Source organism: Sardina pilchardus, chromosome 2 (genome assembly GCF_963854185.1).
Source record: "Sardina pilchardus chromosome 2, fSarPil1.1, whole genome shotgun sequence".
NCBI lineage: Eukaryota > Metazoa > Chordata > Actinopteri > Clupeiformes > Clupeidae > Sardina > Sardina pilchardus.
In genome coordinates, this window is record NC_084995.1 from 2,152,494 (window position 1) to 2,176,545 (window position 24,052).

General features: G+C 42.3%; 1 protein-coding gene across 3 annotated transcripts in view; it reads left to right on the forward strand.

Moving 5' to 3' along the window:
- The first annotated feature begins 1,045 nt into the window (after nucleotides 1-1,045).
- klhl5 (kelch-like family member 5) overlaps nucleotides 1,046-24,052 on the forward strand; it is a 30,995-nt gene continuing 7,988 nt past the window's right edge. Inside the window, exons 1-5 of one of the 3 annotated variants that reach the window (XM_062516262.1) lie at nucleotides 1,046-1,287; nucleotides 17,110-17,292; nucleotides 19,273-19,409; nucleotides 20,433-20,629; nucleotides 21,627-21,839. In XM_062516262.1, coding sequence (XP_062372246.1) covers nucleotides 17,150-17,292; nucleotides 19,273-19,409; nucleotides 20,433-20,629; nucleotides 21,627-21,839 — 690 coding nt within the window. In that variant the 5' untranslated portion in view covers nucleotides 1,046-1,287; nucleotides 17,110-17,149. Of the gene's footprint in view, nucleotides 1,288-13,488; nucleotides 14,015-17,109; nucleotides 17,293-19,272; nucleotides 19,410-20,432; nucleotides 20,630-21,626; nucleotides 21,840-24,052 lie in introns of those variants that run through there. The other 2 variants (XM_062516271.1, XM_062516254.1) reach the window with 2 other exon arrangements.

Below are 24,052 nucleotides of genomic sequence, written 5' to 3' on the forward strand. Positions count from 1 at the left end.
ATCACATACCTACATCCGTGTGTGTAAAAGAGAGAGAGAGAAAGTATAGTTTTCATGTTACATGCTACTGTTGTAATGTTCTAATTGTTTTGTTTTGCTGTTGTAATTGTGCTTTGGCAACACTGAACCTACAGTCACGCTAATAGGCTAAAGCAACCAATAGAGAGGCTCTCTCAGACATTCTCTTTTGCTCATGCATCAGAGTGTGTACACCACACTCTTTCACTCATGCCCCTCTCTCTCTCTCTCTGAGTGTATACAAAAGAGAAAGTTCCCTCACAAACATTTTAATGTTTTTTTTTCTGTTTCTTTTTTCCCTCAGATGTGCAATTGTTGTGGAAGTGCAGGCCCACAGTGCCTGAAGTTGCCTTACATGTCATAAAGCGAGATCTTTTGCAGATTGCCCTTAGTAGTTTAGGGCCGCTACTGACTACTTTGAGAAGAGGATTTGCAAACAGGGCTCAATCCACTGTGCATCATCTGTCATAGGCTAGCCTACTGAACAACTGATAATCTGGCTTCAGAATTCTCGTCTTTTGTAATGCATAGGCTTACATGCATCATCTTCAATATAGAAGACCCTGTAGATTCATGGAATTAATCTTTGTTGTGCAACAACAAACAATTAGGCTACATTGTAGGCTTTTGTGGGGAGGGGGGCGATGCGTGTAGGGTCTCGCATAATGCAGGACAAGACGAAACCCTGAGCGGCCAACATAAGCCTGACAAGCCCAGTGAAGGTCATTCAGACAGCGGCCATCCTCCATCTGGGAAGGTAAAGATAGCGATGGGTCGATGTCCACCAGGGGGAACCTAAGCCTAATTTAAACTCTAGTAATCAAATCATTACATTTATTACGGTAACAGGCATCGCAACCTTGCACAATGAATGATTCGTGCAAATGTATGCATTTTTCCCGATCTTTTGTGAATTATAATGTTATTTTATAGAATAAAAGCAATCCTCCAATATTATGCCTTCTGATTTGAAGTTACCGTATTAACTCTCCAGGTGTTAAACTAGCATACCGGTGGTAGTAGCCTATGCGCAACAGGTATGAATAACAATAACACTGGGCTTGCTATAAATGGTCTATAAACTCATTCATCAAACTTCGTCTTTCGTCAGTTTCAGTCATCTCGGGTACTGCCCGCGCCTTTTCTCGCTCTATAAAGTGTCACGCGAATGTAATTAGCGTTCGTAAAAGCGAATCGTGAGTGGCAACCAAAAGATTCACAACTTTTCATGTCGCCATCCTCAGCTCAAGCGAAGTAGTCTTGTAACAGGTAAGGGCGCACATTGAATTACAGTGCTTACGGATGTACGTTTAAGCGTCAGGTATCAAATAACTCATTAAAAGGGGCCAAGTCTCAGCCCTTTCTACCCAAATAAGGGAAACATCACGCCCGCATGTTATACAGGAAAGTGGCGTGTTACAATCTGGCCTCATTGATCACCGTCAGATCAGTTGGATTTGTGTAACAAATTTTACCTGACAACGATTTTGTTTCACTGACACTCTGAAATTCCTCGTACTAAGACATTGGAAAGACACTAACTAAGTGTTATTGATTGGGGGAAGTGGGTTGTTGCTGGTGGGAAACCCTAGCCTCTTTGTTAACAGTTCGCACTAGCTAGATATAGCTAACTGTGCTATCATTACTAACATCTTTCAGTGACATTCATCTACGAAAACAACATCTTAACTGTAGGCGGTCATAGTGACCATTTTACCTTAGCTAGCTAACTTGTTGGTTCACAATAAACTGGTAGCTGTTAAGCTTATTCGGTTCACTGTGAACATCAACAGTTCCGCTTGCCACAAGGTATGGAAAGAATACAGCATAAACATTGCTAACTTGAAACCCAGCGCTAATAATTGTTAGTTGTGGGAGATAAACAACACACACACACATATCACACATGTGAGTCGCAAAAACAGTTGCTCATATCTTGGTTTTGCTTGTGTTATCGTTACCTGTCCTGTACCTGTTGCATGTGTTCTTCTCAGTGGCATGACATGTAATGTGTGCCCTGTGCTTACCACTGCATGAACATGCCATTTTAATCAGATCGCGTGTCTTATTGGTGTGTTACAAGTGTTAAAGTTGACATTCGCGTGGGTCTACATGTTCGGTCATACTAGTGTAAGAGGGCATCATGGCAATACTCGAGTGATGCTAGGATGACCTTTGTATCTGGCGCTGACAGAGAGACAGTGGAGGGAGGGGGCCAGGGAGTACACTTTTGTTATAAGCAGAGGAGGGTGAAGAAGTAGGTAGGGGATAGTAGACCTATGACTTGCACAACTTCAGATAAAACTGAAAATGGCAGAGGGAAGAAGCACTGTGTTCCTGTGTTTTAAGTGTTAGATGTATCGCTGTGTCAGCAGGGTGTGTGAACTGACACTGTTGCGGAAATGATCAGATTAGATTAAACTTGTCATTGTCCAGAGTACAAAGACAAGGAAATGCAGTTTGCGCCAGAAGTGCAAAAATGTGATGTACAATATGATGCAGCCTATACCACTGTGCTGATTTTGATGTTTAGATCTGAGATGCCTTTGCTTCTTCCTCTCTGTTTGCTTCTTCCTTTTCCCCCATCTCCCTCTTATACATTCTCTCCCCTCTACGGTAATTATTTTACCTCTTTACTCACTAAACTTGTGGCCGTCCTATCTTTAAACAGAAAAAAATGACATTTCTATCAACTAAACTAATCTGGGCCTAATTCATTGCTCTCTTACAGGCTACATTAAGTTGACTTCACATGGTACACTAGAGATGCTGTTTGACAGCCTACAAGCAGCCTGTGAAGCGTAGGCTAGTGCACATATACAGTAACTGCTGTGCAGAAATGCCATTGTTAACATCCTGGTGTGTAACACAGTTTGTGAACATGAGACAGTTGTGTACAGGCTACAGGGATCTCATGGTTCAACAGAGATGTGCTGTGTTGTTGATGTCCTAGAAGGGCACATGTAGAAACAGCTGAGCACACGGTTTGGAGGTTGTTGGCTGAGAGGCTGACAGCAGAGGCTGCTAGGTATTGTAATTTTAATGAAGGCAATGACCCAGAGCTAAATATAACTGCCAGAAGAGTTCTGAAATTGTATTACACATCAGAGGAAGGTCTGGGTTGTCTGAGTTGTTGTGCGTGTGTGTGCACGTGTGTGTGGATTGGTGTAAAGACTAGGGCCAAACTTTGATTGGAAATGAGAGGATACATTTGCAGAAGCTTTTCTTGGACTGACTGATGGGTTGATGAGATCAATAGTTGGCTTCCCACATTATGTAATCCTTGAGACTAATTCCTTGCGTTGGATGGAGCTACAATTTCCAGCAGTTTGACCTCTTGTGATGGCAGACCATCTCATGCCAGATGTGGAGGCTGAGCTGTTGGATTGATCCACCATCTAGACCTACAGGCTATTCAGTAATGCTGTGCTTGTGATTGTGGAGATCAACATGATTGAACGAAATCTTGTCTTGGTCCATAGCTCTTCCACCACCCTGGGTCCTGAGAGTTACACGTAGAGTTGGATCTGTATGTCTGTGACTTGTAAATGAACCCTTAATGTTGAATTCTATTTCCATGCACAGCATAACAGCATAACAGTTTGAGGGTAAGTTTGAGAGCAAGAATGGCTTGAGAGACACATTTGCACCATCAAACATTTCCGTTGTGTTCTGAGAAAGAAATCAAGGTGGGTCAAATGTAGATCAATATTTCAAAACTGCAGCCATAATACTATCTTGAAATTGCACAGTCTGAAAGCCCATTTCATACTCTTTCTGGAGATGCGTCACACCTCTGGTATGGGGAGATGAAATGTCATCCAAATTGATTATTTTTCAGTTTTGTGTTACAATAATTCCATCAAAAATGCAATCTTAATTACTTTTTCAAAGACAGCTTAGACACATCTGTAGATAGACCTAATCATTTGCTTAACAATTTGCTTTGTTTATAAATTGTGTAATTTAAATTAAAAGTGTGTTTAAATGGTTACTCTTTAGGTGGTAAGATTTCCAAGATGATAGTGCCAGAATCCATCAGACTAAAACTGTGAAAGAGTGGTTCAGGGAGCATGAGACATTATTCAGTAGTCCGAATCTCCCGTCATTAATACAAGATCTTGGCAAAAGATTAATTCAATGCTGGATGGAAATAAATGTTCCAGAAGTGATGCTACAACAAATGCGTGCCGTAATCAAAGATAAAGGTGGTCCTACATTTTGAACATTGTTAGTGGTATAAAATAGTGACGTGGCACCTTGCCCTGTTAGCATCACTGTAAGCCTATTCAGTGATATGCAAATAAATAGCCTTGTCCAAAACACCACAAATTAAGCTTAACATATTTTTTCTCTTAGTCAAACATTTGAAGTTGTTTACTACCCTAAATAGACCCTAGGTTGTTTTTACTCTGGAGGTACACTTTAATTAGCAAGAAATGTAAGTAAAAATGTAAGTTACCAATTATGACGTGACGTCTTGACAACGCCACTCAAAGTCGCATATCAAACATTAGGCTATGTATTCTGATGATATTCTTCTGAAGCACAAAATGTAATGCAGTAAGTAAGTGCATATCTTGTGCCACTAACATGACATTTCTTGGCTCTAAAACGTTTTATCTGAAAATTGTGATTTAGGTATAGCTTAAGGTTCATCCAGACCAACTAAGTTGGACAAAGACCACAGATGCTCTGTCTCAGAAGGGGTTTAACACAACATGGGCACAGAAGCATTCTTATATGGGAATATTATTTGTACTAACTTGGCATCTAAGAACAACTAGCCAAGTCAGTTGATGGCTTTAGTATGTGTGTGTGTGTGTGTGTGTATGTGTGTGTGTGTGTGTGTGTGTGTGTGTGTGTGTGTGTGTGTGTGTGTGTGTGTGTGTGTGTGTGTGTGTGTGTGTGTGTGTGTGTGTGTGTATTTACAAGCAGATTTTCTCTTTATTTTCTGTCACACACTCATTCACTGCTTAGTAAAGCTGCTTACTGATAAGACAATAATATAAGCTACAATGTAGTTGAATTGCCTATTCTTAATCCTGACATACATTTGTGCATGCTTCCCTTTGGTTGTTTTGGTCTGGTCCTCCCTTAGTTGTCTAAGATGATTGTGTGCTTGAGTGCCTATGTTTTGTGATTGATCAACACAGATGTATCAGTATTGAAGTACTGCGGGGGAAAGTATGGAGTGTGTAATTTTTTTTCAGTAGCTATATTTCCAATGAGGCATGACATTTTCAGTCATTTTTAGTCTGATCTAGTATACATTATGTGTTATAAAGTGGAATGACATAGGTAAAAAGTAGGCTATTGAATGCACCACCTGAAATTTCTTAAATACTTTGTAACTTGTAATGACCGATTGTATATTTCCTGTATGAAGAAACTAATCAGTCACAATATTCAGGTGTGTTTTGGTCAATTCAGATAAATCTTGAAGATTTATCTTGATCTTTTGTGTGATCATTGGTCCAAGGTGAAATCTACCCTCCCATTTAAAAATATAAATAAAGTTTTCAGTTATAGGGTGGCTCTCAAACACTCTCCTCGATCCTTGATGCTCGATCCTTGAGGGGCGTTCCCACTGATCTATAACTAACACGGGATAGACCATCCCATTGTTGCCTCCCCATCATTCTCTATCTAGATCAGTGAGGATGAGGATCGGGGAAGGAAGGGAGGGTGTATAAAACACCAAATGAGAGGCACTCATAGACTAACCTGCAAATTTGCGAACTTCCAGTTAATTGCCAGTTAAATCTAGCCTGGGTGTTCCCATGCTGCCTTGCGCGCGATTTCATTCACACTGCTAAGGCAGTCTAGAAACTACCGCCCTAATTTTTGCCTGAGATAGGGGACCAATCACAGAACAGGGGGGAAAGCAAGACAATTGATGAGCTATGCACAGACGCATTTGATAGACATCTGGGCATTTTTTCAAATACGAGAAAAGTTTGGTTGCTACAACTTGCCAGACCACGTCTCATTTGAGAAGTGGTAGGTGCTAGCCAGGCTAAGTTAATTCCCTTTAATTCCCAGTTTCCAACATTTAATAATATAGTAACAATAAAGAAATAATGACAATAATAAACTTCATAATAACAATAACCTTAGATACCTAATTATACTGAAGTTAAAAAGATTACTTTTTCAATGCTTCTTGAAAATTTGAAAGCTAACATTAGCTAAATCATTACAGCAGCAAGAAACCACAGATAAAGAGTCTTGATTTTGATCTCTGTGTTGAGGTAAGATGATCCAGATTTACTGATCCAGTAAGTGTCTTGTAGGCTAGTGTGATTTAATTCTAGCTGTTACAGGAAGTCAATGAAGAGTAACTAGAGAAGTTAAATGTGTCTGACTGAAGACCAGATGTGCTGTTTGTTAACATAGTCAAACCATACTCATATTTGCCTATACTGTATGTTAAGCTAGATTTCTCTCTCTCTCTCTCACTCACACTCTCTCTCTCTCTTTCTCTCGCACACACTACACTTGTGTGTGTTTTTTCTACATGTTCTTGCATATAAATATGTATCTATAAAAAGAACCCCTGAGTCACAGAGTGGTTTAATTAGCCTCCGTTCCTGAAGAGCCAGATCTAACTGTACATGTCCGTATGCACCTGAATAGTATTGCTTGTGTTTGTGCCCCTATTGGAAATTTACCGTTTCAGCTCATTTCAACAAGCAAACATTTGATGCCTTATGAAAAGGAAAATACAATTTATTTAATGACCGTAAAAAAGTCACTTGCAAAAAAGTAAGAAGGCTATACTGTACAGTGTACAAGACATGTATTACACCTTCAAATATGTACAATTAAAATCAGGTGTTCGAGAATAGGTACCAATGATTAGAACCTCCTAAAGGATTGTACAGTAGGTCAACAAACACATGGCCGGGTGGTTAGTGTCACGGCCTGATGTCGTATTGCACTGAAAGTCGTCAAATCATTGCGTTTCTGTTATTTATTTGAAAATATGAATATATGATGTACAGCACAAGCGTGATGCATGCACAACTCACATCAGGCAGTGACAGTTCCATTTGGGTTACTAGGTCTGGTGTTTTCTTTGATACTGAAGAGGTGTGTGCTTTAATGGCAATATCTAAAGAGTCTTCTAGGAAAAAGATTGTGGGTGCCTGTAATCAGGGTTGTCAAAATATCTCCAAAATTAACCAGCTAGACTATTGTAATAGTGCAGGCAGAAATTTGACCAGACTGTTGTGAAATGGGCAGTATGTAAAAAAAGACAGAAGAGTGAACACTTACAAGAATTTATTTCTGTGAAAAAAAACTATTTCAACTTGGGATGTAGTAATTGTTTTCACGTGACTGTGTCTAATGTATAGAAGGAGATCAGGTACAGTATATCTTAAGATTTTTCTTTTTTTCGGAAAATAACAGGGATATTGAATGATCACATCTGTTAAACTCTTGCTGGGACAAACAAGTCTGAAATGCAAACGTTATGCTCAACACACTTTTGTCCACTGCTTTGGAGTGGGCACCATGATCTTCGGTATGTTTAGACGCCAAACTTAGATTTTTGCTACCCCAGAGCTAACTTGCAATGCAACTTGCCAAAAGATGGCAGCTTTGGGTTTTTTTGTTGGTGAACTCCAGCGGTCTGTTGGTAAAAGCACACCTGTCCTTTCAATTGAGAGACAATTGGTTTGAGGCCTGCTGGAGGAGCATGGCTTAGTTTCTCCCTCTGTTTGTAGCCACATTGGGATGTCCTGTGGCATTTGGAAAGGATGGTTGTCTGTTGGATTTTACACCACCGAAACACTAGATTATATAATATGTGTATATATATCGGGTTGTAATCTCACCATAAATTGTTCTGTTAGATCAGTCATTACTTTTATAATCATGGGTCAATGCTTTGGGCGAATGCTAGTGATTTTCTGATGTTTCAACAATGAGTTTTCCACCAATATGAGAAGTTGCCAAATTTGTCTACTTTTAGGCTACACACCAACCCAATAGAACACCTTTGGGATAAAGAGCCAGTCTCCTCGTCCAATGTCAGAATGTGACCTTACAAATGCTCTTCTGAAAGAATCGTCAAAATTCCTAGTCTGGCACACTAAGCTCAATCTTTTAAAGGTTGGGTACGGAATTAGCAAAACGGACGGCAGAGTTTGAACATATACAACCTCAAGTCCCGCCCTCCATGCACGAGCGACAATTCAAATGCGCAGCGCGAGAGCGAGCCAGGCTAAATGAAATGCCATCCTGGCGTCTACAGCACTATGAGCTCTAGTCTCCATACAATCACTCACATCAACTTCCCCAATTACATTCTTTAGGCTATTCACCTCCAAAGGGTTGTAGTACATATGGTTCAGTAGCCATAGGTGTGTATATTTGAACAGAATCTGGTTTGTTCTTACCAGGGCGATTATCTCCTGAAATATCCGAGTTTAGTGCTGCCCCGTTGGTTCGCCTATTCCACCGTAGCTCCAAGCTGTTAAGTTTCGATTTCATGTTTACAGCACTCTTCGTGTCATGGTAAAATGTAATTTTTGCTACATAGCTTATTTATTGCGTGGGTGATTGAGTTTCCGTAGGTATCCGCTGCCTTAGTTAGTTTGTATAGAAATGAAGTGACACAACAAGAGGGGAACATGGACGTGCAGCAGCAGGCAGTTGGTTTCGTTTCAGCACTGACTCGCGGTCACCAGCTTTCGAAAGGGTCGCGCGCGGTGGGGAGGGGGAGTAGGAAGAGGAGTAAGACGTTAGATTGACGATCGAGCTGTGAAATGATGGTATGGGGTGAGGAATTCTATTGGCTGGAGTTTTTCGAGCCCTGCCCGTTCCGCAGATGATTGACGTGTTTAATTTCCATTTCAGTGCTTCCAACTTAGTGGCTATAAGTGGGTTAGGAATAGGATTTCAAGTGATTTTGCAAAAATGGCCAAAAAAGCTCATTCCATACCCTACCTTTAAGATTGAACATTAGTATGGGGAGTCTGCGCTTTACTTCTACTGCACGAGTCACGAGAGGTGTGCTCTCTCGGACGAGGGGCGGGACTGTTGAGCTCTGTTGGCATCGTTCAAATCATGACTCCGTACCGTACGCTTGGATAGTCCTTCAACCAATCAGACCAATGATCCGGCGCATCTTTTGGATAAATTAGTTTGTGATTGGAGCCAAAGGTTCTGGCAGGGAACAGAGAAGACGGATGTGCAGGTTTCCAGCCTGAGCTGCCAAGCGAAATCCAAATTCGCCGGCAGGTCAGGCAGGGTTCACCCAGCCTACAAAATTCCCATAAACACACTCCTAAACCTTGTGGAAACCCTTCCCAGAAGAGTTGAAGCTGTTATAGCTGCAAAGGGTGGATCGACATCATATTAACCCCTATGGATAAAAACTGGGATGTGACTGAAGTTTATATGTGAGTCAAGGCAGGTGAGCAAATGCTTTTGGCAATATAGTGCATGTCTTGCTAGCGGGTTAGTGGAGCGGGAATCCGCTGTGTTGTGACAAACTAAGCTGGCAAGCTATTGGATTTTCGATCGATTGGATTGTCAGAGTGGTGCACACCACCTCTCTCGATCCGATTATAACTTTGATCCGATCGGGCTGAATCCGATCGCTTGACGTGTTTACATGACCATGTAAATGGGGCATTACACACCTTGACAGCTCAACATGCTGGTCTATTAGCTGCACCATTTTTCCACACCCAACCTAAGCTCTGGATGTTTACATTGAAGGAGTCTATTGCCTACCTGTCAATGTAAACGCTTAACATGTGTTAGTAGCCTTATTTTTGAAAGGTAATCCAGGCCTGCCACTCAAAATGTAGCAAAGGCTACATCTTAAGTTGAATACATTAATGTATAGAATGTATATATATATAAAAAATGTAAACAGCCTTTCAATCAAGTCTTTGTGTCTTTTAGAGAAAATATAAACCCATGCAGTGACTTGCTAGTGCCATAAAAGAATACAAATATTTCCCCAGTATTGTGTAACCTACCCATTTGATAGTTATTTATAGAATTTAATATTAATACAATGGAATGGAAAATGAATTTAGAAATTAAACAGATGTTAAGAACTGCAGTTTGGGGCCCTATTACATCGTATGGCATAATATCGAGTCACACCTAATTGATCTGTATCAAACCATTTAGTTTCTGAATGTATCGTAGCTTGTGCATCTAGATAGGTATCGAATCGTCTTATAACGAAGAGATGCACACCTCTCCTCACACTCTGCTGCACACCACTCTGCTATGTTGGACGTCCCTGTACAGTCACTGTAGACTAAAAGCTGGGTTCCACATTGACATCAGCCTTCACAAGAGGGAGAGGGAGCATTTTAAGTTTGTATGGTTCTCAGAGAGCTGGTTGGCCACAGCATAGAGTGCAACAGTTAACATGGAAATCATGAACTTGGCCTATACAATTATGGTTATGGTTATTGTTATTTAGCAGACGCCTTTGTCCAAAGCGACATACAAATAAATAACAATACAAATTAATTTAACAATGAACAATTACAAAAAAGGGAGAATAGCAATATCATCAGTAATAAACAATATAATTTCAAGCAATAACCTAATGAGAAAAAATAAACAATGCATATGAGAATTAAACAATAAGTCATTCAATCAATCATATTATAACAATAACTATGGCATGGTAAGGCTAAATATAAAGAGAATAGCAAAAATAAAACGGCAATGTCAAATTCAATCAATGGACTAATTATAACAAAAACAAAACTATACTATACAAACCATAACACATACAAAATGCTCAATAGACTAAGTGCATATTGAACAAATATGCCTTAAGACCCCTCTTGAAAGATCCGAAACTGTTGCTGAAACGTAGAGTACTGGCCAACTCATTCCACCAACATGGAACGACTGATGAAAAGAATCTAGAAATTGACCGAGCATTTATGGTTGGTCGACACAACAGACGCTCATCAGACCGCAGTGGGCAGTTTGGGTATGCACTGTACATCTTGATCAATGAACTAAAATAGTAGGGAGCAGATCCAGTTAGCATGTCCTATAGGCCAAAGTGAGAGATTTAAATTGAATTCTGGCCACTAGGAAGCCAGTGGAGAGTAACTAGGAGAGGAGTTTCATGTGTCCTCTTTAGCTGATTGAAGACCAGACGTGCCACAGCATTCTGAATCAATTCTAATGGTCTTAACACTTATACTGTAAAATACAAAAGCAAGTTGGCCAGCTAATAATATTACAATAGTCCAACTTGTAGATAACCATGGCCTGTACAAGAAGCTGTGTGGAATCTGTCAGATAAGGTCTGATCTTCCTAATGTTGCAAAGGGTATACCGACATGATTTTGCAATTGAGGCTACATGCTCAGAGAAATTAAGTCGGTCATCAATTATGACACCCACGTTACAGTACGTAGTAGGCTAAAATGGCAATGAATCATCCACCTATCTTTTTTATTCAAATAAATTTAATTATCATTTTATGTTCTTATACAATAAAGCACTTTGTATGAAAGCTGTTAAATAAATAAACCGGTCTAGTAAATAAATGGATATGAGGATGAGTACATATAATAGTCAAGAGGTCAAGAGAAGAGAGACAATACAAAGATTCCATTATTCAATGGATGCATTGAACCAAAGATCCTTAATTACTGGCTCCACTTTAAGGTGCTGTGTCCACCAAATGCGTTTTTTACAGCCAGAGCGCCCAAAACCTCCTCCTCTCGGCGCTTCGATAAGTGTTTATTGTTGCTAAGTTACCAAAACCAGAGACGGTTTATAACGAGAAGTGCCATTGACGAGCCCGGCGCTGTTCTAAAAGTTGAACAGATTTAAACTTTGAGCGCTCTGAGCGCTGCGACAAAAAAGGTCAGCGCCGACCGTTTTTTTCCGCCGAGGGCGCTCTGAGCTACATAGACTTTACATTGAAAATTGTCGCCGTCGGCGCAAAAAACGCGTTTGGTGGACACAGCACCTAACCCTCTCTGATTGAACTTAGTCTGATGTCAAACCATTCCGTTAGGATCACAAAGGTGGCTAGGCAACTTCATAATGCCATAGAACACTGCACCATTCCAGGGTAAACTGGAATTTTTGTTCACTTTTGCTTGAGTTTGTGTTGAAGTTGGCTGGTTTCAGATTTGTTGATCATTTGATGTTCAAACCGTGATTTCTAGCAATCTTATTTCAACGAAGTCTTGCTGGCTTTTAGCCTGCTGCCTGGCAGCACGGCAGAATGAAGACAAAAAGATTAAGAGACACGTAAAAAAATACGGACTGGTGGAATTGAAAAGAGAATTGGAGTCTTTTGGAGTCAACATTGATGAGCACATGGATGACACTAAAAACAACAACAAAAAGAGGACCAAAAAGTCAACTACAAAAAGTCCTAATAAAGGAGCTAAAGAAGAAGATTGAGCACGGCAAAAATGGACTGGACAATAGGACTTTCGAAGATGAGCTCCCTGAACATGTCCTGCTTTGAATGAACTGAAGACTGAGAAGTAACACTGAAAACGACGTGGGTGAAATTAAAAGGAAATACAAAAGGAAGTCAGAACTACAAAGTTTCCTAATAAATGAGGCGAAGGAGGTCCAGCCTTGCAAAACAGAACTAGACAACAACGTCTATGAAAAGGAATGCACTACGCTCATGGATATCACTGAAGTCCTAAATGTCCTGGATGATCTGGACGCACTCTTGGAAAAAGAGTTGGAAGTGGACTCACAAAAAGAAGACTAAAAAGTACTACAAAAGAACTACAATAACAATTAATTAATAAATAAATTAAAATATGATTCTGCAACACTTCAGTTACCGTGCAGAGACTATAGGAGTAGGATATGACTGACTGTGTAGGCCTATGACTGCATGTGTGTGAGTGTGTCGCTGCCTCACATAGGCCTATGGCCAATATTCCTCACAAAATTAAATTAGCTTTCTTTAAAATGTAGAATTGATCATTATATACTAGGCCTACGGCCTATCTTTCCATTGGACTATTGCTGAGCACATGTATGGTGGGTGTCACATTATATATTTATGTTATGTTATATGTTATGTGCGATATGTTATATGTATGAGACTGTGATGTGAACATCAAATGCTGCTGTCTTTTTTATGAAATGTATTGATGTGTGAAGAAGAATATCCTTATAGGACAATAAAGACTCATGCATGTCCGAGGCAATGAATTACTTGGACCAGTGAAAATGGTCCCATTTACCATTTTAACGTAGCCTATTAGGTTGTGTGGCCAAGGTGTACCCTTTGCAGCACGCATGTCACCACTACTCGAGGGAGAATGAGAGCAAGAGAGGAGTGTTCTCTCCTCATCCATCCTCTCATTCTCATTCGCTACCTCTGTGTGTAGCAGTCAGCTTCCTCAGTGTTCTCGAGTTACGTCTCAGCTTGCGGTTGCCAAGACGATCTCGGGGCTGTCCACCATAGAATTCCATCTTGTTCCGTCGAGTCACTGGATGGAATGTCGAGCTCCAGAAAGGAGTTCGATGTGAAGCAAATTCTTCGAATCCGATGGAGATGGTTCGGTCACCCCACATCACCACCACACAATCAGCCACCGTTGGGAGACTTCTTCAGTGGGAGAGGAACGGCAGGATCATCTGGCGACCTACCCTCCGTTAGTGGCTCTTCCCCCTCCACTGGAGGTGCTCGTAACGGCAACAGCACAGGCTCAAATAGTGCAAGCACCGGTGGTGGCTCTGTGGGCAACCTTAACAACAATAGAAAGTTTGGAGACACTGGAAGTCAAAGTAACGGACCGGTGCCCACAGGCGCCACGGCTTGTCCCCGCTCGTTTAGTCAGCAGGAGTGCCGAAGTCCGCCGGCTTTACCCTGGGTGCCTCCGCCACACTCTCGCTCGGTTCTCGGTGTGACTACTGAGGTCGCATCGACGAATTCATCGGTCGAAAAAGCCACTGGTGTCGAGGAAAACAACAATAACGTGGATTCCGATAGCAGCTCGTGCAGGTAATGGGTCAGTTTGCCTGATAATCATACGCATGTCAGTGTTTAAAATCGAGTCAGAGTCGTGCAGGCTAAGGGCAGATATAAAGACAGATGTTTGCAATTTACTTCTTTGTCGAAGTTGGTTTCATGTTACCTCGAGCGTAGGGAAGCAGTACGCTACAATGTAAAATTTCAGAGGCTATTATAGACGAACACTGTAGTGGTAGCTACAGTGTGCGGGCGCTTGGAGCGTTAAGTTCTAGCTACAGATGAGCTTGAAATGCAATCATTAGGGTACAGGCGTTTCTGCATCGCTTATGCGTGCATTTGGCTTTCATCATTGTGCATACACGCCTTGTAGCCTGCCGTTTTATGCTGGAACAAAAAAATCGCCTTGCTACCCAATACCAGCGAGTAGCCTTATGTGTAGGTTACGGACCTTGGCCAGATTAGGTTATGTCTGACAACTAAGTTGCCAGTTGCCATTATGTAGTTGTGATTTAACAGCTGGTTTTGTCCAGTGTGACTGGTTGGTTGTTTTTCCATGTATCATGACGAAACATCCTTAAGTCAACCCGGCAATAAAGCCCTAATGGGCTACCCGGTCAGCATATTTTATGCCCGGCGTGTTTTTCATATTAAGTACAGTTGTAGGCTAAGGTTAGAGGTTAGAGAATCATCTATCCTAATGGGCGTGGCGTTTCGGTTCTCTCACCTGATTTTCGGTAATACTTAGGCTAGTTGTGTAGAATCTAATCTTTTTGAAATGAAGAATGCCATAGGCTGCATATCGTGTTTCAAGGCAATGATTCATCCGCTTTTGATCGAGAATATCATGGTCGATTGCTACAAGCAGTCCATGCAGTCGCAGGAGTACTTCTGTCAGACACACAATGTACCACACGGTCTCTCATCTTCTTTCACAATACAGAACATCATTTGTATTTGTATATGTCTCATCATATTTGAATGCAATTATTTAATTTGGGATCAGCTATAGACATGCTTATGTCTTATTGCTTTGTATTTCTTGTTTTGAGTTTTCTATATAGGTCTACATTTACTCTCAATTATTTAACAGTGAACCAGAAATCATGTTAAACCACTCACCAGTCTATGCAATTTGACTTACCGGCCAATCAGGTGATTATTGGTATGTGTGTGAGTGTGCATGCTTGAATGTGTGCTGTGTGTATGCTTGTGTATGTTTGTGTCAGTCTGGAAAGGAATACAGTTATAAGTCTCTAGATTGGAGATAAAGGCTTATAGACCTTGTGATTGGTCTGTGACCTCATTAGGGCTCTGAGTCTGACACTCAATAAACTCCTGATTGTGCGTTGACTTTCTCCGACTCCCTATATGGGTGTGTTGATGTAGAGTAAAATGCAGACTAGACTCTTGGATTGATAGGAGATTAGATTCATCACTTGACCATTAGTGGACCTGCCACGCCTCTGACTCATCTCACCTCCTAAATGATTCATGCACCACTTACATCTGCCTATGTGAAGAGTCTGTGTATGGGTGTAATGTCTGTGTACGGCTATACACATCAAGCATATGTGAACATATAGGCAAGATGTGTTGTGAAACTGACACAGTATGCTCATTTTGCCTCAGTCCTTCAGCAGCTTATTGGTTAACCATACCCCTTTGTCAGAATCTATATTTGAATCGTACAGAAGAGGAACCAACGCAACATGCCTGTTTTCCATTCATTGCTTACAGATTAAGCTCTTAAAGCTGGAGAGCACTCTGTCACCAGACTGGGGAGAAACAGGCAGCTGTGAAGATTAGAGACGAGGGATGGCAGATTGTAGTAGAGGTAGTGCACGAAGATCTAATGATGGACAGAGATCCCAGCAGGCAATATAATGTTGCTTGCTAAGAAAGACTTTGTATTGTTGTATTACTGTTGTATTACTGTTGTATTACTCTTTATCTCTGGCTCGTTAGACAGGCCACCAATGATGCTCTTAACTACAGTAGATACACCCGTGCTGCTACATGACACAACACATCTGTGGCATTCTGTTTCACCTTCCTCTGCTGATTTCCTTATAGTCTCTTAGTCATTCACATCTCTTCACGTTGGACAGGCACACACATGGGCGTATCTGCTACGGTTGAAAGGAACAAAGATATTAATCTTTGTAATATGAAATGCATATTAATAACAAGGATATCTTCATGATAAATTCATGGTTGTAATGGTGGAAGATTGTCCCTGAGTAAGGGTCCACAGAGTAATCTCACCTATTATATATAATTGTAATGAACCTGCCTCTAGCAGCAGTCAGTGCAATGACTCAGCTCTTCATAAAGAATTTATTCAGGATGGTCATTAAGACATTTCGCTCAGTAGTTGAATGATGTGTGAAGTGTGTGCTTACGTATGAATAAATGTTAGCATGGGAATGACTGGAACTCAGCGGTGGTGAAGAGGGCTTCAGTGAAGTTTGGCCTTAGGTGTTACTTTGATGTGATGTCTGTAGGAGGCAGACAGTCTCACAGAACCATTAGGGAGGCGTGCGTCTCTATCTCAAAGCTTTTAGCACTAGCACAGCCCAGAGGTCTGGGAGGAAGAACTCTCCCATCACTCAACCCTTAAACAGAGACACAATTCTCTGTCTTTCATATGGAGCCTGAGAAGTGTCATTGCAAGATGTTGCTTTGTATATTGAGAGATCTTGCACTCGTTTTTTATTAAATGTTGCGCTCATATGCACTAAATTGTGTGCTTGTTTCATTAAATCATGCATTTGTTTCACCAAGTCATGCCTTATTTCGTTCCCACACAGGAACTGAGGAGAGGCAGCAAATCAGACTGTTGGTTATCCATACATTAGACATTGCCCATGCTCAATATATCAGAGGTCAAGCATTAAACCAAACCAAATAGAGAATGTGGGTCTCTCTCTCTCTCTCTCTCTCTCTCTCTCTTTCTCTCTCTCTCTCTGGTAAGCCTCCGGTGTGTTCGTATCCATCAGGTCATCACATCTGGCTGCAATTTCAGCTCTTTATCCTGATACAACGTTTGAAAGTAGTATAGAGGCTGGTGGCGCTACTAAGTTGCATTCTGTGTGTGTGTGTGTGTGTGTGTGTGTTTGGCACAGGACGTCCAACAGCAGTCAGACGCTGTCCTCATGTGCCTCTATGGAGCCGTGTGCGCCCGAAGAGCTGTTCCAGGCGCTGAGCCACGCTGAGCACACCTTCAGACGTATGGAGACGTACCTGAGGACGCGGCAGCTGTGTGACGTAGTGCTGCTCGCCGGAGACCGCAGGATACCGGCACACAGGTAGAGTGCATGCACTCACAGGATAACACGTGTACTACAAGCCATATTGGGATTCTGTGAAGCACACACATTAATGGGGAGAAGGAGAATGTCACCATTAACTTATTTCACCACTAACTTGCAGCCTGGGCCTTTGCTCTCTTACTAACTCTGTTCATTGGTCAGAAACAAACACTTTTGACTGCATGAACGTGAATATGAAGCAATATTAACATTTATGTATACTAATGAGCACTTATTTACTCCCCTTCTTTCCTTTTTGTTAAATGAAAATTGAAATGGAATTTCAATTCGAATGCACAGAAAAAAAAACTAAAACCATAAACTGAAAAAACTAAACCATAGTTATGATGATTCTGCAATAATTTCCCAACCACAAGTTTCACTACAGATATGTAAAAAAAAGTGTACATTTCAGCACTCAGCACTCTGCACATGAAATGATGCAGAAGTGGTCAGTGGTGTTGTTCAGCTAGTTAATCTAGGATAAGATCTTGGTCATTGTAAGGACCGTCCATACATGCTATATCTTCCTTTCACAGGACAGGTAAGGCTACGCATATCTGTGAAATATTTGATCATATTTTCACGTCAGGTTTTATATCAAGAAAAAAGTAATTTGCGTCTCATTGTTTTTTTCCCCTACATGTCACTAGGCAGCATGTTAGTAGAACTATATATTGATATCTGTCTGGATTATTGGGATTTTCTGGAATCTGACAATATAAGAAATTCCACGTTATCTCCAGAGTGGTTCAGTTTCACTTGCGCAGACATTGAATGAGCGCTCATACCCCTACCCCCTGGATGCCTCTATAGGCCTATTTGATGACGGCAAATTAAGATCCTGATCGGGGAAACTTTTTTGCGTCATAGGCTAACTCTATTCTGACCAAACTAGTTAACGTTACAGCTGTTTAGCTTTGTATGGCAGTGGGCAGCTTAACATTTGTTTACCACACCAGCTACAATCTCTCGACAGGTCACACAACCAATATGAATGCTTTGTGAGTGAGAGGGGGAGTGGCTACAGTAGAGCAGAGAAAGCCATTGTTTGCGACTTTTACCAATATATTTAAACATATATTTTACATGTCTTATCCAAATAACATCAAACTTGGCACTGTACTTACTGTACTCATGCCCATAGCAAGACGCCTGCCAAGTTTGAAATCAGTCGGACTAATGGTTCGACAGATAAGCCATACACACACACACACACAGACACAGACACAGACAGATGTTCATGTAATTTCTAGATAGATGTGTGATGCTGAATAATATTGGAAACGTGTTTTTCCTACAAATGACTTTTGATGATCTCACGTTTTACTGAGAATTTGTTATGAGGAGAGCAGTTCTTTTAAACATGGATGTTTGTTGACTCAAGCACAGCACAAATGTGCAATGATGCATGGTGGTGGCGCTCACGTTTGCAGACAAGAGCAGCTGGTGCTCCACAGGCAGGAATCACAGCCCTGGGGAGTAACAGCTTCAGGAATCAGATGAAAGGAGCGGCTCTTGACTCCTGCTCCAAATGGGCTCATGTTTCACTGGCCAGAGTGGTGGTTTGTTACTCTGAACCAGGCACTAAATCTCTAGATTATTGATATTGTTTTTCAGATTATATGGCGATAACACTCTAACTATCTGCCAACAAAGCAGCTGGTACCAAGTGATTCTAGGACAGTGATCACATGTGTAGGATGTTTGTCAGAATGTCATTATTTCATACAGGCTCATTTTTAAAACTAAAGGTTTATTTCAACACTTCAGACAATATGGATCTATGTGGCTTGATTCATTATGATTTTGAACACTGACAAAAGTATTGATAACTAATAGTAGATAAATCATGTATTTTATGTAATTAATAATTTTAAAGGCTGGCATCGTTGGACACAAGCACTAGTGAACTCCTACCTCTCCTTTTACTGTCTCCTACCTCTGGCCTCCTCTTTCTCCCATTCTCATGTGCAGGCTGGTCCTGTCCTCCGTGTCGGATTACTTTGCTGCCATGTTTACCAGTGATGTGCGAGAAGCCAAACAGGAGGAGGTCAAGATGGAGGGTGTGGACCCAGATGCATTATGGGTCTTGGTTCAGTATGCTTACACAGGTAAGGCTTCAGTGTCAGCAAATATATTTTCCTTGTTAGAAGTTGAAGCACACTAGTCATATGTGAATGTAAAATCAGCAGAAATGATGTAAACAAGATGTTTCTGATCAGTCAGGAGAATTCAACATCCTCCAGGCTTTGTGCTCTTTGCACTGTAGATGAAAAGAAGCTCTCTTCCTTTTATCTCAGACCAGATCCCCATTTCCTTTAGCATGCTGCACCTGTAATTGCATGACAAAGTTTTGCAAGCAGTCAGCCAAACATGACTTCCTTTTTCTATAGCTCACCCCGGTTATTAGACCAACTGTCTCACACATACACACAGCAAGACGTGTTGCCTCTTTTGTTTTCTGTAAGGAATTTTGAATAGAACCTCTTAAACTATAAAATGTGACATGTATAGTCAACTGCCCTCTACATCATAGAGCATTCTTGCTTATCCATGTACATGTACGTTTCTGTGTGGGAAACATAATCACATATTGGTTTAATTTTGTGTTTGTTCAATTACAAATATGTAAAAAGTAGTTTCTTCATCGTAGTTGTGGCCATTTCAAATCTGCATATATTATTCATATTCAGGTATGACTTGTTTTCCATATTGAAGCATTTGCAGCTATCTTCCTGTTGAGTGATGCAGACAACACAAATGCAATCACATATTGTAGATATGGAAATGGATTTTGAATTGTGCTAAAATGGGTTTTGTGCCTCTGATTCACGTCTTTCATATCACTCCGCAAGTAGGCCGCAAGTAGGAAGATTGATCAGCTATGTTCCAAAGAATGTTTGCCATGGTAACAAATAAATGTCATATCGTGGAGTTTATGTTTTTGTTTTGGGAAGTTGCCCTGTAACAAGCGGCCCATTCAAGTGAATGGAGCTTTCGGCAGCATTATGAAGAGCTGTGTAATAAGCATGGGTAGTATGCACAGATGACACACATCCATGTTCCTCCACGCCCTCACCCAGTGTGCTGTGCTGTGCTGTGCTGTGCTGTGCTGTGCTGTGCTGTGTGAGCAGGGCGTCTGGAGCTGAAGGAGGACACTATTGAGAGCCTGCTCTCGGCCTCGTGTCTGCTGCAGCTGTCTGCAGTGGTGCAGGCTTGCTGCTCTTTTCTCATGAAGCAGCTTCACCCCTCCAACTGTCTGGGCATCAGATCCTTCGCCGATGCACAAGGCTGCCAAGACCTACACAAAGTAGCACATAACTACACTATGGTGAGATACATTTGGACATTCTAATATGCACCACATATTCTGACTGTGTGTATGTGGACCCAAATACACACTCCCATATCTATAGGCAGGTTAAATGACGTTTGCACTAATTTGCTGGCAAATGTACATTTGAACAATGTGTGAATGTTTAACTGTGATCAGACAGTGGAGCAGGGCTGGGGGCTGTGTGTAATATGTCACAGCAGCAAGAGGTTATTCTGTCTCTTTGTGTGTGTGTGTTTGTTTATATGTGTTTTGGGTCAGATCAGTCTGGCTTTGTGCTGTTTGATGTTGTTTTGCTCTGGAGGGAATCTCATTCAGAAAAATAACCCATAATAGCACATCCAGTGTTACCAGTGGGGTTACCATGGAAACTGTGGGGGAAAACACTTCATTTACCCTATTTCTTCTCCATCTCCTCCGTCCTCTCTCTCGCTGTTTCTCTGGCGTGCACTTTAATCCTACTGCTGTGTGTGTGTGTGTGTGTGTGTGTGTGTGTGTGTGTGTGTGTGTGTGTGTGTGTGTGTGTGTGTGTGTGTGTGTGTGTGTGTGTGTGTGTGTGTGTGTGTGTGTGTGTGTGTGTGTGTGTGTGTGTGTACTGTATGACTTGCTTCTCGTTTCCTTGTCTACCCAACATCTCCATTTTTCCCGCTCTCGCCCTCTTCCACTATGCTCTTTGTTCTGGTGCTGGAACCACCGCAGCAACATGTACAATATAATACAACAACATGCTAGTGCTCCATTGGTAATGCTTACTTTCTCCAGTCAGAGCTGATGAATATGCACACAGATCCCTGGTAGACTTGGGATGCCTCTCATTTGGTCTTTTATACATCCTCCGTTCCTTCCTCAGTCCTCATCCTCACTGATCTATATAGAATGATGGGACGGCAACAATGGGATAGTCTATCCAGTGTTAGTTATAGATCAGTGGGAACGAGCCTGGAGGATCGAGGAGAGAGTTTGAGCGCCACCCTTGCTGCCTGTGTCTCTGCAGGAGCACTTCCTGGATGTGATGCGCAATCAGGAGTTCCTGCTGCTGCCTCCGCCTGAGATTGAGAAGCTGCTGGCGTCCGATGACATGAACGTGCCGGAGGAGGAGACGGTGGTGCAGGCCCTGCTCAGCTGGGTGCGCTACGACTGCTCCGGCCGCCAGCCGCACCTCCCCACCATGCTGGCCCACATCCGCCTGCCACTGCTGCACCCACAGGTCAGGCAGCAGATCCAACGCTTCTATTATTAAGGGACACATTTACACAACTCGTGCAGTCAGCGCCCCACAACAGACCTCACTCATGCAATTTAATTGGATTTTGATCAGCAAAATACACACTGTGTCATTAGTCATCAGTGTGTATGTGCGTTTTCTTTGATGCTAAATTCTGATGGGTTAAGTATGGTTATGGGACTGGGCTTCTTTGTGAGGGTTTTGTTATGTGCATGTGTGTGTGTTGACTTGGCGCGTTTGCTGTGTGTTGGTGCCTGCTGCCTTATCAGTGTTTTTGAGGGCTGGAGGAGCGGCTGCTCTCTGCTCACGTCCCCACACTGAGCTCAGGCAGCAAAGCTGCGCCAACCTGCTCCTGCTCTTTTCATCCTCCACTGGAGGTCCAAAGAGGATTTCCTTATCGCACACTCTCACCGCCTCAGGAATCTATCAACCGGAGAGCTAAGAACACAAACCAGACAAACATACGCTCCCTGACATCCGCCACACACACACACACACACGCACACACAGAAAAGATTGTAGCATACAAATAAAACACATTGAAAGTGCACCAGCAGTACTGTATATGCCCTACTGGGGCAGGCACTGCAGTCACAATGTCATTGGCAAGTTCCAAGCACACTGACCAGGTGTCTTCTGTACTGCTCTGATGTAGAGATGTGATGAGGGTTGCACTACTGTCTGATATAGGCTACTCTTTTTTCACTCTGTTGACAGTTTTTGTGAGCGAGAATAGATGGGGGTTGAGCAAGAATGCTGTTGGCTCTCCTCTGCCTCCTTGTCACGAGGTGATTGATTTGTTGGGAAGGTCATCTGAAAAGTAAACAAGCATCTTATAGCTATAACTTCAAAAATATGAATGATGGCTAACCAAGGCAATGTGGCCGTGTGGCCGTGTGTGTGTGTTTGTGTGTGTGTGTGTGTGTGTGTGTGTGTGTGTGTGTGTGTGTGTGTGTGTGTGTGTGTGTGTGTGTGTGTGTGTGTGTGTGTGTGTGTGTGTGTGTGTGTGTGTGTGTGTGTGTGTGTGTGTGTGTGTGTGTGTGTGTGTGTGTGTGTGTGTGTGTGTGTGTGTGTGTGTGTGTGGTTCGCTCCACAGCGCTGCTCCAATAAAAATGTAAATACACTATTCTCTGGTCCCTGGCCTGGTTGTGATGGCAGCTCTTTATTCTCTTCTGTAGCCATTAGATCGTTTTTCACCTCTCCTGTTGTGTCCATTATTTATGGATTCATATATATTTATATTGGGCTCTCCGCTGGGGCGGCTCTGAAGGTGACGGCCTCTTCCACATCGATGCTAATGAGCATATTGTGTGAGCCGGGCCACGTGACACCATCACGGTTGTGTTTCAGAAGATGGGAAACGAGGGGAGAGATGGAGGAAAGGAGCGGAGAGATGGAGGTGAGGGTGGGGAGGAGGAGTGAGATGGAGGGTCTGACAGGACGGCTGGATGGAGTGATGGATTGACGGCTAGCTAGACAGCAGTTGTAAATCTGACAGCGTGACAGTAAGGAGGCGATTGATGAGCTGATGGGGGAGGTGCGTGATGTGGAGGTGCTGCTGGGGAGGGCTTGGAGACTGGAGGCTACATTACGCACTGGGACATGACGTACAGTAGATGACTCGCTGAACCAAGGCACTGGGAAACAGAGATGATACGAGTTGAGAATGGAAAGGGACTGAGGCATTATAGGAACCTGCCATTTGGAATTGGGCAGATTGGTTTTACAGCTTATGTTATTGACACAAAAGGATGAATAAAAGTGTTGCACTCACCACAGTAGTGTATTCTGTCTCACACTTCCTTTGTCCCTCTGTCTGTGTGTGTGTGTGTGTTTATCTGTCAGCTGACCTGTGTCCTGTATTCCGTAACCCTAACTAGAGGTGCGCGGGCCGGCCCGTTTGAAGGCAGCTATTCATTAGCAGTGGATCAGAGCAGCAGAGCGGCTTTTCCGTAATTAGAAGTAGCCGCTTAGCCCTGCGTTGGAGCGAGGGATGATAAGAGAAGGGAAGAGAAGCGGCAGCACGGAGCCGAGGTCTCATTAATGGGGCTTGAGAGGTGTCATTTTCACAAGGATTAGACTGCTGAGCCGCCAGGGGACCCAGCACGCTGCTCTGATGTTTATGTATAAGTCAGCCTCGGATAATGACCCTGTTTCCTCATTCTCTAGCTGTTTCTGTCTTGACAGAGAGACAG